At 41.7% G+C, this 12173-nt stretch overlaps 1 protein-coding gene across 2 annotated transcripts in view; it reads left to right on the top strand.

Moving 5' to 3' along the window:
* KAT6A (lysine acetyltransferase 6A) overlaps positions 1 to 12173 on the top strand; it is a 70725-nt gene that overhangs the window by 44665 nt on the left and 13887 nt on the right. For both annotated transcript variants that reach the window (XM_077307082.1, XM_077307083.1), the window contains 4 exons: positions 4954 to 5069; positions 6688 to 6829; positions 7381 to 7542; positions 9758 to 9851. In XM_077307082.1, the coding sequence (XP_077163197.1) occupies positions 4954 to 5069; positions 6688 to 6829; positions 7381 to 7542; positions 9758 to 9851 (514 nt within the window). The remainder of the gene's footprint in view (positions 1 to 4953; positions 5070 to 6687; positions 6830 to 7380; positions 7543 to 9757; positions 9852 to 12173) is intronic.

Genomic DNA, 12173 nt, shown 5'->3' with positions numbered 1-12173 from the left:
GAAAGGCACAAACACGCAAGGCATTGCCACAGGTGCAGTCCCTGTTATACGTCCTTGAAGTGCTTTGTGTAAACCTGGGGTGGTTATACGGGCAGCTAACAAGGCTAAAAAAATGCAACACAGGATGTCTTTGAGATTACAGATTCAGGTTTGATTTTATTTGTTGTATTGTAGGCTTTCTTGCATGCGCTCCCCCCCCCCCCCCAATAGTTTATGAAGTGGTATCTTTGTAAATTGGCTTCACTTAGCAGGTGACATTCTTGAATTGTGTAATCTTTCTTCTGTACCAGGTTTGGTGATTTTACACGTTCTGCCATTGTATAGAATAGCCAACTACAGGACAGTTCCCACCGTCAAAGGTGGCGTTAATTCAGCTATTGTGTATGTGTTTTTTTTTCTTTTTAGAGCGGTATCTTAGAGGTAAATTGGTGGCTTCACCTTGCATCCACCCCCCTGAGAAATCCCAGCCAATCCCCCAAGCTTTTTCCCTTTAAAAAATAAAAAGAAAGGGAAGAAAAAGGAGCCCAGGGAATCAATCAGTGAACTTTGGCTAAGAGGTGATGATCTGAGCAGATGAACTTGCTTTTGTGCACAAACATGAAATAACAACTTGGGGGGTTCTTTATGCTATGAAAAGTAAAGAAAGAAGTCTTTATTCCAGCGTTCTTGGTGAAATGTGACAGCAGGGCAGGAAAAAGTTCTCCTTAGAAGACACTTATTTTATGGCTGCTTTGAGACAATTAAAATGTGATGGTCAAGGAGAGAGAGAAAATAAATAAGAGCTTTCAGACTCAGGGGTTTGCAGGGGTGTCTGATGCTGTGCTTTGATATGAGCATGATTTGCCTTCCTGGGTTAGACCAGAGGTCTGTCAGATTAAGTATTCTGTTCCCCGTGTTCCTGACAAGCTCACAAGCAGAGCACGATGGAGGTAGCAACCTCTCTTGTCCTCCCCCATGGTTCTGTAAAGGCTTATTGCCCCTGAACATGAAGATTCCATTTAGCTTTTTCTCTGGCTGTTAGATGTGATAGCTATCTGCTAATCCTTTTAAGACCTATCTAAGCTAGTGGGCATCACAGTCTCTTGTTGTAGTAGTGAATTTCATAAGTTAATTATTCATTGTGTGAAGGAATAGATAGTATCTCAGCCTTTAAACTGGCGACCAGTGCCTCTTAACGCTTTACTAAGCTGAACCTAGATTGTAAACTACAGAGGCCTTTGTGTGTGAGCATTTTACCTGGTCTGGGGAAACTTCTGTGTCACTCCTGAAAATCTAGTTTAAGGGTGAATTAGGCATAATCTCTTGGAAATAGAGATCATTTATTTTAATTTGTTGCCTTGCTTTATCCCTAGGGTTCTATGTGGGTTGTAGCACTTGTTAAAATTAATATATTCAAAACAAAATTCTCCTTGAAAATTTTCTAGACAACTAGAAAGCACTTGTGGTCAAATATAAACCCTACCTTTGTAAAACTTCTCCATCTTGACATCCGGAGGTATTTCTTGCTCACTAGCAACAAATGGTCATTTATAAGTGTGCATAAGATTCTCCCCATTCCTCTGCATAAGATTCTGCAGGGTAGACTATATTCTGCTGCTGTCTCTGCTCCTGGAAGCTTTAGTTGCAAAGGAATGAGGGGGGCCTTCTTTCACTCTAGGCTGCCGCTGGTGGTGTTGCTCGATCTCACTGCACTGTTTGACCACGAGCTTCTTACTTGCTGCCTTGCCGACATGGGAATCCGAGGAACTGTCCTTTATTGGATTACCTCCTTTCTCCATGGTTAAGGTCAGAGGGTTGCAAGTGGGACGAACCAGTCTCACCACTACCAACTCCCTTGTGGAGTTCAGCAGGATGCAATCCTCTCCCTGACATTATTTAACAACTTCATGCACCATTTCGCCCAGCTAGTCTGGAGCTTTGGGCCTGGGTGCCACCAGCACACCAATGACATCCAGGTCCATCTTCTGATGGACTGTCAGTCAGATGCCCTTCTGAGTGCATAGGTCCAGTATTTGGAGGCGGTGGTGGAATGGCTCAGAGCAAGCCACCTTAAACTGAACCTTTCAGAGATGGAGGTCCTCTGGCTGGGGAGGAAGGACCAGACCAGGAAGTGCACTTTCCCAGATTGGACTTGTGCAATTGCCCAGAAACCTGGGAGTGACCTTCAGTGCTTCCTTAACGATGGAGATTCAGGTCACAAAGGTAGCACAACTGGTGTGTTTTTTCACTTATGCCAAGTGAGGCTACTACCACCCTATCTGACCCCGGAACACCCGATCACTGTGATCCATGCAATGGTTGCTACTGATTCACACAATGGCCATCTCCAAACTTGGTTTCTGTAACTGAGTGTATGCGAATCTGCTGTTGACCCTGCTCTGGAAATTACAGCTGGTGCAAAATGCAGCTGTAAAGGTTCTCACTCGAACACCATGGAGTGTCCATATACTACCAGTCTTGCCCTAGCTGCATTGACTTTCAGTCGAGTTCCAGATCTGGTTCATAGTTTTGGTATTCAACTTCAAGGCCTTAGACGGTCTGGGCCCTGCATATTTGAGGGACTGCCTTTCTGAATATGTTCCCCAGAGAATGTTATGGTCAAGCAATAACATTGCTCTAGGGAAACAGCAAAAATGCAAGCTAGAAATATTCAGAATAAATAATAGCCCCAAGAACTAACAAAAGGAGGAACATAGAACTTTAGTAGAAATGGAGGTTTTGTTGGGTTCAGAAAAAAAGAAGGGGCACATATAATTTATTTCTTACATATTTATTTTGGATTGAGTTCCCCTTTATCCTTAGAACAAAAGCTGACATAGGCACAGTGCCTAGGTCCCACAATACTTTTAGGGGCCCACAAAAATGTTTTAATATCTTTTAAAATCAGAAGGGAAAAAATGAACTTTTAGGATCAAAGAAAAAAATTTTTTTTTCACATCCAGAAGAAATGAAATCTTAGGATCTCCAAAAATCTGCTTAGTCTAAAACATAAAAAAATATAATGCTGACGTATTTAAAGTTATATCAAAAATATATTTTAACATTTATATTATTATGGTGGGAGTGGCCCACAAATGCAAAAGTGTTTAGGGCATATGAAAGTCATAAGGTATCCCTGTTAAGAACAGTACTGCAAGATACATTTGGTGAAGAGACAATGAGTTGCCCATGGTTGCTCAGTAACCTTTGTAGTTGAACTTGTACCCATACCTCCCCGCTTGAAAACTGTAACTACTGTACTATGGTTAGTCTCATAGAACAGGGATATGAATTTTGCAAGTGACTGTCTCTTGTGTCTTCCCCAGTGTTATTGTGGGGCTGGTGAGGAGACTAGTCAGAGAGAGTTCATATCTCCTTTTCTGACCCCCCCCCCCCCACTTCAGGAAAAGCAAGGAGAGAATACAGTCAAAAAGGAAAGACAGCTCTAACTAGGAGTTTCTGTCCTAGCTAAGCTGAACTAATTGGTCCCTACTGAGGAACCATCTGCATTTTTTCCCTCGTGCTAAAAAAAACCCGGGGAGGCCACAAAAAGCAAGAAGGCAAGAGCTGGGTCTTCTGGCATTAGATTGTAGCACTTGTTTAGGCCTAGAAACCTGTAAACTCCCTGGCGCATAATGATTCTGGCACTGAATACAGCTCTAGAAGCTTAGTGTGAACACTTGCTACAGAAATCAGAGAGCACCAAGACATAATAACAGTAAACTGTGGCTACCGGGGTGGGGTGGGTGGGGGGTGGGATTGTTCTTAGCTGCTGGATTTACTTTTTAATTTATTAATTTATACGCTGTCTTTCTCCCCATTTCATCTTCACAAAATGGGTGAGGCTGGAAGTGTGAGACTGACCCTTTGGCATCCAGCAAGTTTCCATGGCAAAGTGGGGATCTGAACTCAGGTCTCCCAGATTCTAGTTTCAACACTCTAGCCACTGATTGTGGTTGCAAAGTATAATCTTTTAATATTGTTGTTGTCTTTAGTTTTATTACATGCTTTAATTGCATGTTTCTTTTAAGCTGCATTGAGCCTTTGTGTAAATGACAGGACAGTACCCAGCATTCTGTGCCTCCTGGAATGTCTTTGATCCTCATCAGGCAGGGTTTTTTTTGGTTATTTAACCAAATCATATTTTTCTGCATGCTTAGGAAGACTTAAGTGTTGTGTCTTTTATGACTGGCAGGTGGCCAGTCATTCTTAGTTAGATCCAATAACCTTCCTTTTGTAGAACAAATAACAAAAAAGCACAAGAAAGGGTTGAGAGGAAAAAACATTTCATTTTATGTACATGCCCCTTGGAGGTCAATGGACATAAAAGCCAATGGAGGTCAAAATTATTAACTGAAAGGCTGATGATTTCCCAGTCCACTTGAGCATAATTGCTATATTTCACCTTGTGTAAATTACTTGCACTGCTTCTTATATAAATAAAATAATTGCAAAAGAAGATAAAGAACACTATTTGTCTATTCATATCTCTGTTGTGAGTTTGGAGGATTCAGTGTTAGGAAGGGTGCATGTCATGAGCTGTTGTTTCCTTCTATGCCTGATGCTGCACTTGTATAAATATATGACAGAGACGTTTTTAAAATACATGTTTGTGGTCATTTTTAAGAGCCTGGTCCCCTTAGAGATCATTGGCTCCTGTGTTGGTTTGGGGCCACAGTTGTTTCCTCATTAGGCTTTATTATAATATATCTGAACTTAGGGTGTGGGAAACCTCAGATTTAACAATGTGGCCATCAAACACTTTAACGTTATTATTAAAAATTCCAGCCTATTCCTTGTAACAAATTAGTGGTGGTCACTGGCATAACTGGCTTCCTAGCACACTTCTTTTTTATAATCCTTCTGCTTCTCTGGGATGGCTGCTGCATAGTTGTTGCTTCTTTGTTGTGTCCTGAATCTGTTAAACAGTGTCCTTGTTAACTTTGGAAAATATTTCTTTCTTTTTAAAAACAGAAAGTAGGAGTGACAGGAGCCTCAGACCCACAAGTCCGTTGTCCATCGGTCATTGAGTTTGGGAAATATGAAATCCATACCTGGTATTCCTCTCCATACCCGCAAGAGTATTCCAGGTAAAAATAGACCCTCTAATTGGTATCATGCAGTTGAATTTTTATCAAGTGAAGAAAATGCACGAAACTTTGTAGCTTTAGCCAGTATTTTAAATGCATTTCCTTGGCCGCATTTTTGTGTGAAAAGCATGTGTGACAAGGACAATTATGGAAAAGGAAAGTGTGGAGCATAAAAGTTTAAAAACTGGAGTGAACATAATAGTAAGTAGGGTGAAACACATAACCTTTACTCAGTGTTACCCCCATTGCTGAATATTTAATTTTGTTTCTACCAATGCAAATGTTTTTTTTTTCATCCATTAAAAATTTTAGGCACTGTGACATTCTACATCAGGAGTTCCACATCTGCATGTTATCCTCTTGACACTCTCAGGAGGTGCTACTGGACATTTAACAAATGAAAAACAGCACTTAGATGCTTTGCTGTTGGCTGCCCTCATGTGTAATGATGGCATATCATGGTTTGTCATTACAGGAATGAGCCTTGGAAATTCTTGAACTCATTGCTCCTTGACTCAAAAAATTAATTTCTCCTGCATTAAAAAAAAATGTGATTTGTCATTACATCTACATTGCAACCCTCAAGCAGCAAGATTTGGAGGGAAGAAAGCAAACTCGGGTTTTCTGTTTGGATGAAGTGATAAATTCTGGTTTATCACAAAGATGGATGTTGTGAATCGCAGAGGCATATGCAAGGGCATCAGGGAATGTGTGAACCTGTTAAGATTTCCAGAGTTCATTCCTGTAACAACAAATCATGATTTGTCCTTGAATATAAATGCAGCCCAGAAGTAGGAATACTTGAATGAAGTACTATTTGGAGCAGAACTTCCCACTGTCAGCAGGGGGTGATAGTATTATTCTGAACTGGTAACTCGTGCTTAAACACTTGGTTCGTGAAACACTTTGTGGATTTTGTTTATTCATTTATTTATTTTGCCATCATTTCACAGCTGGCTCCTAGGGTTTCCAAGGCAAGGTATGTTCGGAGGTCGTTTGCTATTGCTAGCCTCTGCATAGTGCCCCTGGCATTCCTCGATGGCTCCAAATACCAGTCAGCTTAGGTTCTGAGATCTGATGAGAGATCTGATCGGTCATCCAAGCCAGGGCTTTGTGGACATACATGTTCCTTTTTTCCCTGTACTTGACTACACAGGAAATATGTAAATTATAATTTTATTTGTATGCATTAATTTATTTTATTTGTATGTGTGTTGATTAACTTAATTAGTTTCAAAACTAATTGCCACACATAAAATGAAAACAGCAATAGAGAGCTGGATTGTGACTCTGAAGTTCAAGTTATTTGCTGGGGCTGGAATTCTACCTAAAGCGGTATGTAAAGGACTGTGCAGTTTCACATTCAGTGTTAGGCATCCTTGGTTATAATACCAGTCTCAAGGGTATAATTGAAGCCGACAAATGCATGTCTTAACCTGCTCTCTTTTGTTTCTGTACTGCCTCATGTGTATCCAGCGTTCATGCAATGGCTGTCTTCAGCCCTGTCATTTGCCATGGTGGAGAGAATTGCACTGATTGCCTCATCTGAGAATATTGCAAAATGATGCCACGTACAAATATCTCCTGTATCTAAAAAAGCCATCCTTTTGTTTCACAGGCTGCCTAAGTTGTACATTTGTGAATTCTGTCTCAAGTATATGAAAAGCAGGACTATCCTGCAGCAGCACATGAAGAAATGTGGTTGGTTCCATCCCCCAGCCAATGAAATTTACAGGAAGAACAATGTTTCAGTCTTTGAGGTATGTTTCAAAGGGTTGTTAACTATTCTAGCAGTATCTTGTGAACTTTGTTTGAATAAGTTCTGCTGCACTGATGAAAACTCCAGGGCATCTTTATGCAATTTCAGCGGTGTGCTTACTGTTCCAGTTGGAACTCCACCATGGGCGTAGTTGCATGGACCTGCAATTTACACTGGTGGATCAGTAGACAGGGAAACAGAAATGAATAAACAAACCGCCCGCTCTTAAAATAAATTTTCTTGTTACTTGCTAAAACTCAGTCCAACATGAATGTCTGCTGGAGTGTTTCTTAACTGTCTTTGGTTTTATATGAGGACAATTTTATATACATATGGTGGTCAGGGTATTGATGATCTGTTGGATGCTCAAGATTAAAGGCTTCCTCCAAATTGCACCCATTCACTTCTTAAATGTCTTAAACTGTAGTCCTTTGCATAACTCTGACTTCTTTGCTTGCATCATAATCAGGTTAATAAAAAGGTTCTTCTTGGTGGCTGCTGCTTACTACTCTGTTGTGGATACTGACTTGACTTTTTCTCTGCCTCTCTAAGGTGGATGGCAACGTTAGCACCATTTACTGCCAGAACTTGTGTCTGTTGGCAAAGCTCTTCCTGGACCACAAGACACTCTATTATGATGTGGAGCCATTTCTTTTCTATGTGCTGACACAAAACGATGTTAAGGGCTGCCATCTTGTTGGCTACTTCTCCAAGGTGAGTGTTCGAAGATCTACCGTACTTGGAAATGTTGGTGCCTTGGCAGCTCTGGACAAACTTTCTTTCATGATATCTTCTAAAGACTGTGTGCTTGAAGTATTATTCTGCACTAATTAATCCACATAAAAAGATTGAGTTCTGTAGCTAGCACGCTTTAGGCAGACTAAGCATATTTGCATTATTTTGCTTAATTTCCACAGTGAATTCTGGTTCTGTTCGTCATGGAGAGAAAACACATGGGTTTGTGTTTCCCATGGCTGATGCTTGATATTCAGCTTTTAGTAGGAAGTGTCTGTAAATTTTCATGCATATATTTGATTTGAAAAGAAATGGAGTCTGGATTCTTAACTGAATTCTGTACTAAGTCCCATGTTCTCCATTATTTCTATAAAGTTGCGGCATATGCATAATACAGACTGTGACTATGGACAATTTATGCACAAGAATGCTGCTGATTCCCCCCCCCCCACACACACACACACTCCTATGAAGCCTGTGTATGATCATTCATCTTATTTTGCAGATAGTCTTAAGCACATGCCCTTGAAAATGACTATTGAAATCAGTGAAGTCTGGGTGCCTGGGTTTGAGTGGTACATTTGATACAGCCAATTGTACGTGTATCTAAAACAATTCATGTGTAACACTACTAGGTTTAACCAGATCAATTTCTAGTTGTGCCTCTGAAGCAACTGGTACAGTTTCTGTATCCTAAATGGTCTTGAAAATTCAGTGTCGGCAGTATCCAGGGAACTGAAGCGGTTAATAAGGGCAGCTTTCATCTTTATACTGTTGAGCAGAGAGCATCCTCAAAGGACCATAAATTCCAGCTTAGCGGCTCTAAGGGGAAAGGGTTTTAAATGACTTCCTTGTCCCTTGGGGGGTGAAGAGTAGAGCTAGTTGGTGAAGTAAACATTAATTGTTACCTCCACAGAGCTTGTTTCTCAAATCAGATGCTGATCTCATTTCAGAGCTTTTGTTTGCACTTTGGAATAGACACCACAGAGGCTGAATGTGGCTTTAGTATTCCTCATTTGGGGTGGGGGCAGGCACAAGGCTAGAAAGATCTCCTCCCTTCCCCAGCTGTTGTGCTATCACAACAAATGTTCAGTGAAGGAAATCTTGCAAAATCTTGCATCTCTAACCAGTGTCTGCTGTCCCACCTCCATAAATGAACTCACTGGTTTCAATATTGGTTTCATGTTATCAAGTCTCGTACTTGCTCAGAATTTTCCTTGAATGTTGTTCTTGATTGAGTGAGCTTTCTCAACCAGGGGTTCATGAAATCATGGGGTTTCTTGATGGTCCTTGGTGGGAGTTAATTCATTTTTAATATATTTTTTGAATTTGTTAAACATTTATCAAGTGATATGACCATATGTGGTCATGTTGACTTACCCCCTCCCCCAAGGCCATGGATGGGCCTGGAGGGTGTGGGAAGGGGAGGGGCTCTGGCTGGGGGTATACACTGCTATGCTACCCGACCATATTCTGCTCAGTTGCACCACTTCCAGTGTTTCTCGAAGCCTGAAGGATATTTTCAAGGGTTTCTCAGTGGTAAAAAAATTGAGAGAGGCTGGGGTAGAGGATGATGCCGTAAGCCAGGGCTAGTCAAACTGCGGCCCTCCAGATGTTCATGGACTACAATTCCCAGAAGCCCCTGCCAGCGAATGCTGGCAGGGGCTTCTGGGAGTTGTGGTCCATGGACATCTGGAGGGCCACAGTTTGACTAGCCCTGCCGTAAGCACTTGGGGCCATAGCACAGAATGGCATGCTTTGTACAGGGGTGTGTGTATGTGTGTGCAGTCTCAATCACTGCAGTCTTTAGTTAAAACATCACAGGTAGCAGGTCTAAAAAAGACCAACCTAGAGAGATGCTGCCAAGTGGACCAGGCAACAGGCAGTATTGGGCCAGATGTACTGGTTTGATTTGGCTGTGGGGATTTCATATGCTCGCTGGGAGAGCTGTCTCTCACTTCCTTTCCCCGTTCTGGCAGGGGTTGTATTAGTGGCAACCACAGAAGCTTGATACTGTTCCATATTCTTTCAGTGAGTCTTCCCCCCACCCCCCCCCCATGCTGCTGTACACTAGTGGAGGCTATAGCTGTGCCTTTTACTGCAATATTTCTTTGGAATTAATTACTTCTCCTGAACAACTTCTTTTCCATCTCGCTAATCCCTTGCTTTTAAAAGTCTTTCTCCCTTTTACCAGGAGAAGCACTGCCAGCAGAAGTACAACGTTTCCTGCATAATGATTCTTCCCCAGTACCAGCGCAAGGGCTACGGCAGGTTCCTCATCGATTTCAGTAAGCATCATTGCATGTCCTGCTACCACTTTCTAAAGTGGTATTTTTATTTATGAAGTAATAAAATCCTGTAGTAATTAGTTTGGTTGTGTTTGACTTTAAGGATGTATTGAACTGTTGTAGATTCCAAAATGCACATTTCCAACTTTTTTGCAGATATATGTTCAGTCACTTTGCATCCCCATACTCCTTCACTTTCCACCTGATCATATTTAAGCCCAGGGAATACGTGAGAATAAGACCCTCCCACACTGAGCATCGACAAGAAGTGTCTTGTTTCCTTATTTATAAAGAAAGCGTCTTGGATTCAGACCAGGTTTTTCCACCAACAGAAGGAGAGAGATATTTTCCCTGTCTTCCTGTAAACCTCCAATTTGCCATTCATGCCATTCCTGAGGGTCCTCTGACCCCCCCCCCCAGGAGTAGCATTTCAGGGGGCTTAGGGGGCTGTAGTGTACGTGTGTGTGTGTACGTGAGAGAGAGGGGGGGATCTGTGGGTGGGATTCTGTTCTGTTGATGGAAAAGCCTTCTGTTAGCGGAAAATTTAGTCTGGATCTAACCCAATGTGAGCAAAAGAAAGTTCAGTACTGTTCAGTCTTGCTTTTGGGAATGAGGGAGAAGGGCCACTAACAAAGCCCAGCTAATCACAACCAGTCTTCTCACCGGAAAATTTGGAGCATTCTTGCTCCTTTTTGATTTATAGATCACCATCCCCAATTTGATTACTTCCTGTGTAACAAGGAAGAAGACCCATATTGTGCCCTTTTGAGGGGATGAGTACACTCAGAGTAATTTGTCATCCAAGGTCAGTGCTGTCTGTTCTGGGTGGCAGTGACTCTCAAGGGTTTGAAGTAAAGGACTGCTACCATGCTTGCCACTGAACCATAGTGCCCCTGTGTGCTGATGCTCACTCGCTCAAATACCAGAGATGGAACATGGATTTTTCAACATGAATGCTTTTCTTTTGTCACCCTTTCAGCAAGCAGTCTTGAGCAAACACTGATCATTGTTATTTCCTATAGCAAACCAGCCTCTTTATTCTAAGGCTGCTTGTACCTAATTGACATGGTAGCCCCTTAGTTTGTGTCAGAAAAGGGCTGCTGAGATTGAAATGTGAGTTGAAGGCATGGGGAGGGAGAAATTCTTATTTCAAGGGTCTCTTGACTTGTCCTTGCAAACTAGGTATGGAGAGCGGTTGGAAACCATTTTATAGTGACATAGGGTGACAAATGATGAACCCTGTAATGTAGAAAGAAAGCCTTTTCTTGGCATGGATGTGTTCTGGCTATCTTTAGATGAGACTTAGTTACAGTTAGTTGACAACAATGGCTAAAAAAAATCTTCCTCTGCTGCCTCCCCGCCCCTTTCATATCTAGCAACTGTAGTTTAACCACCTTAATGTGTTTTGAGGCTTTCCTTAAGATGATAGGAGGGAGCAACTAATGCAAAATCCAGCCCTTTTCTTACTGGTAGGGATGAATCAAAAGGAACATATTTTATGACTGATGGCTGCTTTTTATTAAAATACTGGCTTTCACTGATATGTCTTATGTGTCTTGGGCGCTGCCCCCACCATTAAAATGGGTTAGATGGTAGGATCTATTTTAATATCAGCTCTTCTCGACAACAAAAATCCAGGCCTCATGTTGGAACAAGAACACAGAGAAAAAGGACAGTAACTGCTTAGCTTACCATATTGGGGGGGGGGGGGAGAGATTCTGTATTACCTTTCCAGTGGTACAATAAAATCAGAGTCCAGTAGCACCTTTAAGACCAACAAAGATTTATTCAAGGCGTGAGCTTTTGAGTGCAAGCACTCTTCGTTAGGCCATGATCTTCTTACATGACAGGGAATATATAGCAAAAATCAGTTCTGTTACATCTGTGTCACAACCAGATACAGCCAATTACTGCATCACAGAATTAGGTTTCCTCACCTCTTTGGGAAGCTAGTTGCAAAGGGCAAGTGCCATTTCAGGAAAAGCTTTGTTTCTGGATCCCACTGATGGTGTGCGAAGCGTGTTTATGGGGCAGGGGGAACAGAAGTGCTTATTAACTTGATGGTAATTTTGCCAAGAACCCTGGATAAAAACAAGAGCATTGCTGTTAAAGAGAAAATGGACTGGAGTTCAGGAACTGGCGGTGCCATGGATTGCCCTGAAGAGAGCAGGCAAAAATTATTTGAATGTGGCCATGGTTCAGAGAAACAGACCTTAAGCATAACAACTTTGTGGGAGAGAATATTTCCCCTTTTGGTATCTGCAATACCAAGTTATTCAATTTCCCCCTACTTTCTAAAGCACCACTCAGTTGTTTGATAGC

This window comes from Paroedura picta, chromosome 12 (genome assembly GCF_049243985.1).
Source record: "Paroedura picta isolate Pp20150507F chromosome 12, Ppicta_v3.0, whole genome shotgun sequence".
Classification (NCBI taxonomy): Eukaryota; Metazoa; Chordata; class Lepidosauria; order Squamata; family Gekkonidae; genus Paroedura; species Paroedura picta.
This window is presented reverse-complemented; position numbering and strand designations above follow the sequence as displayed.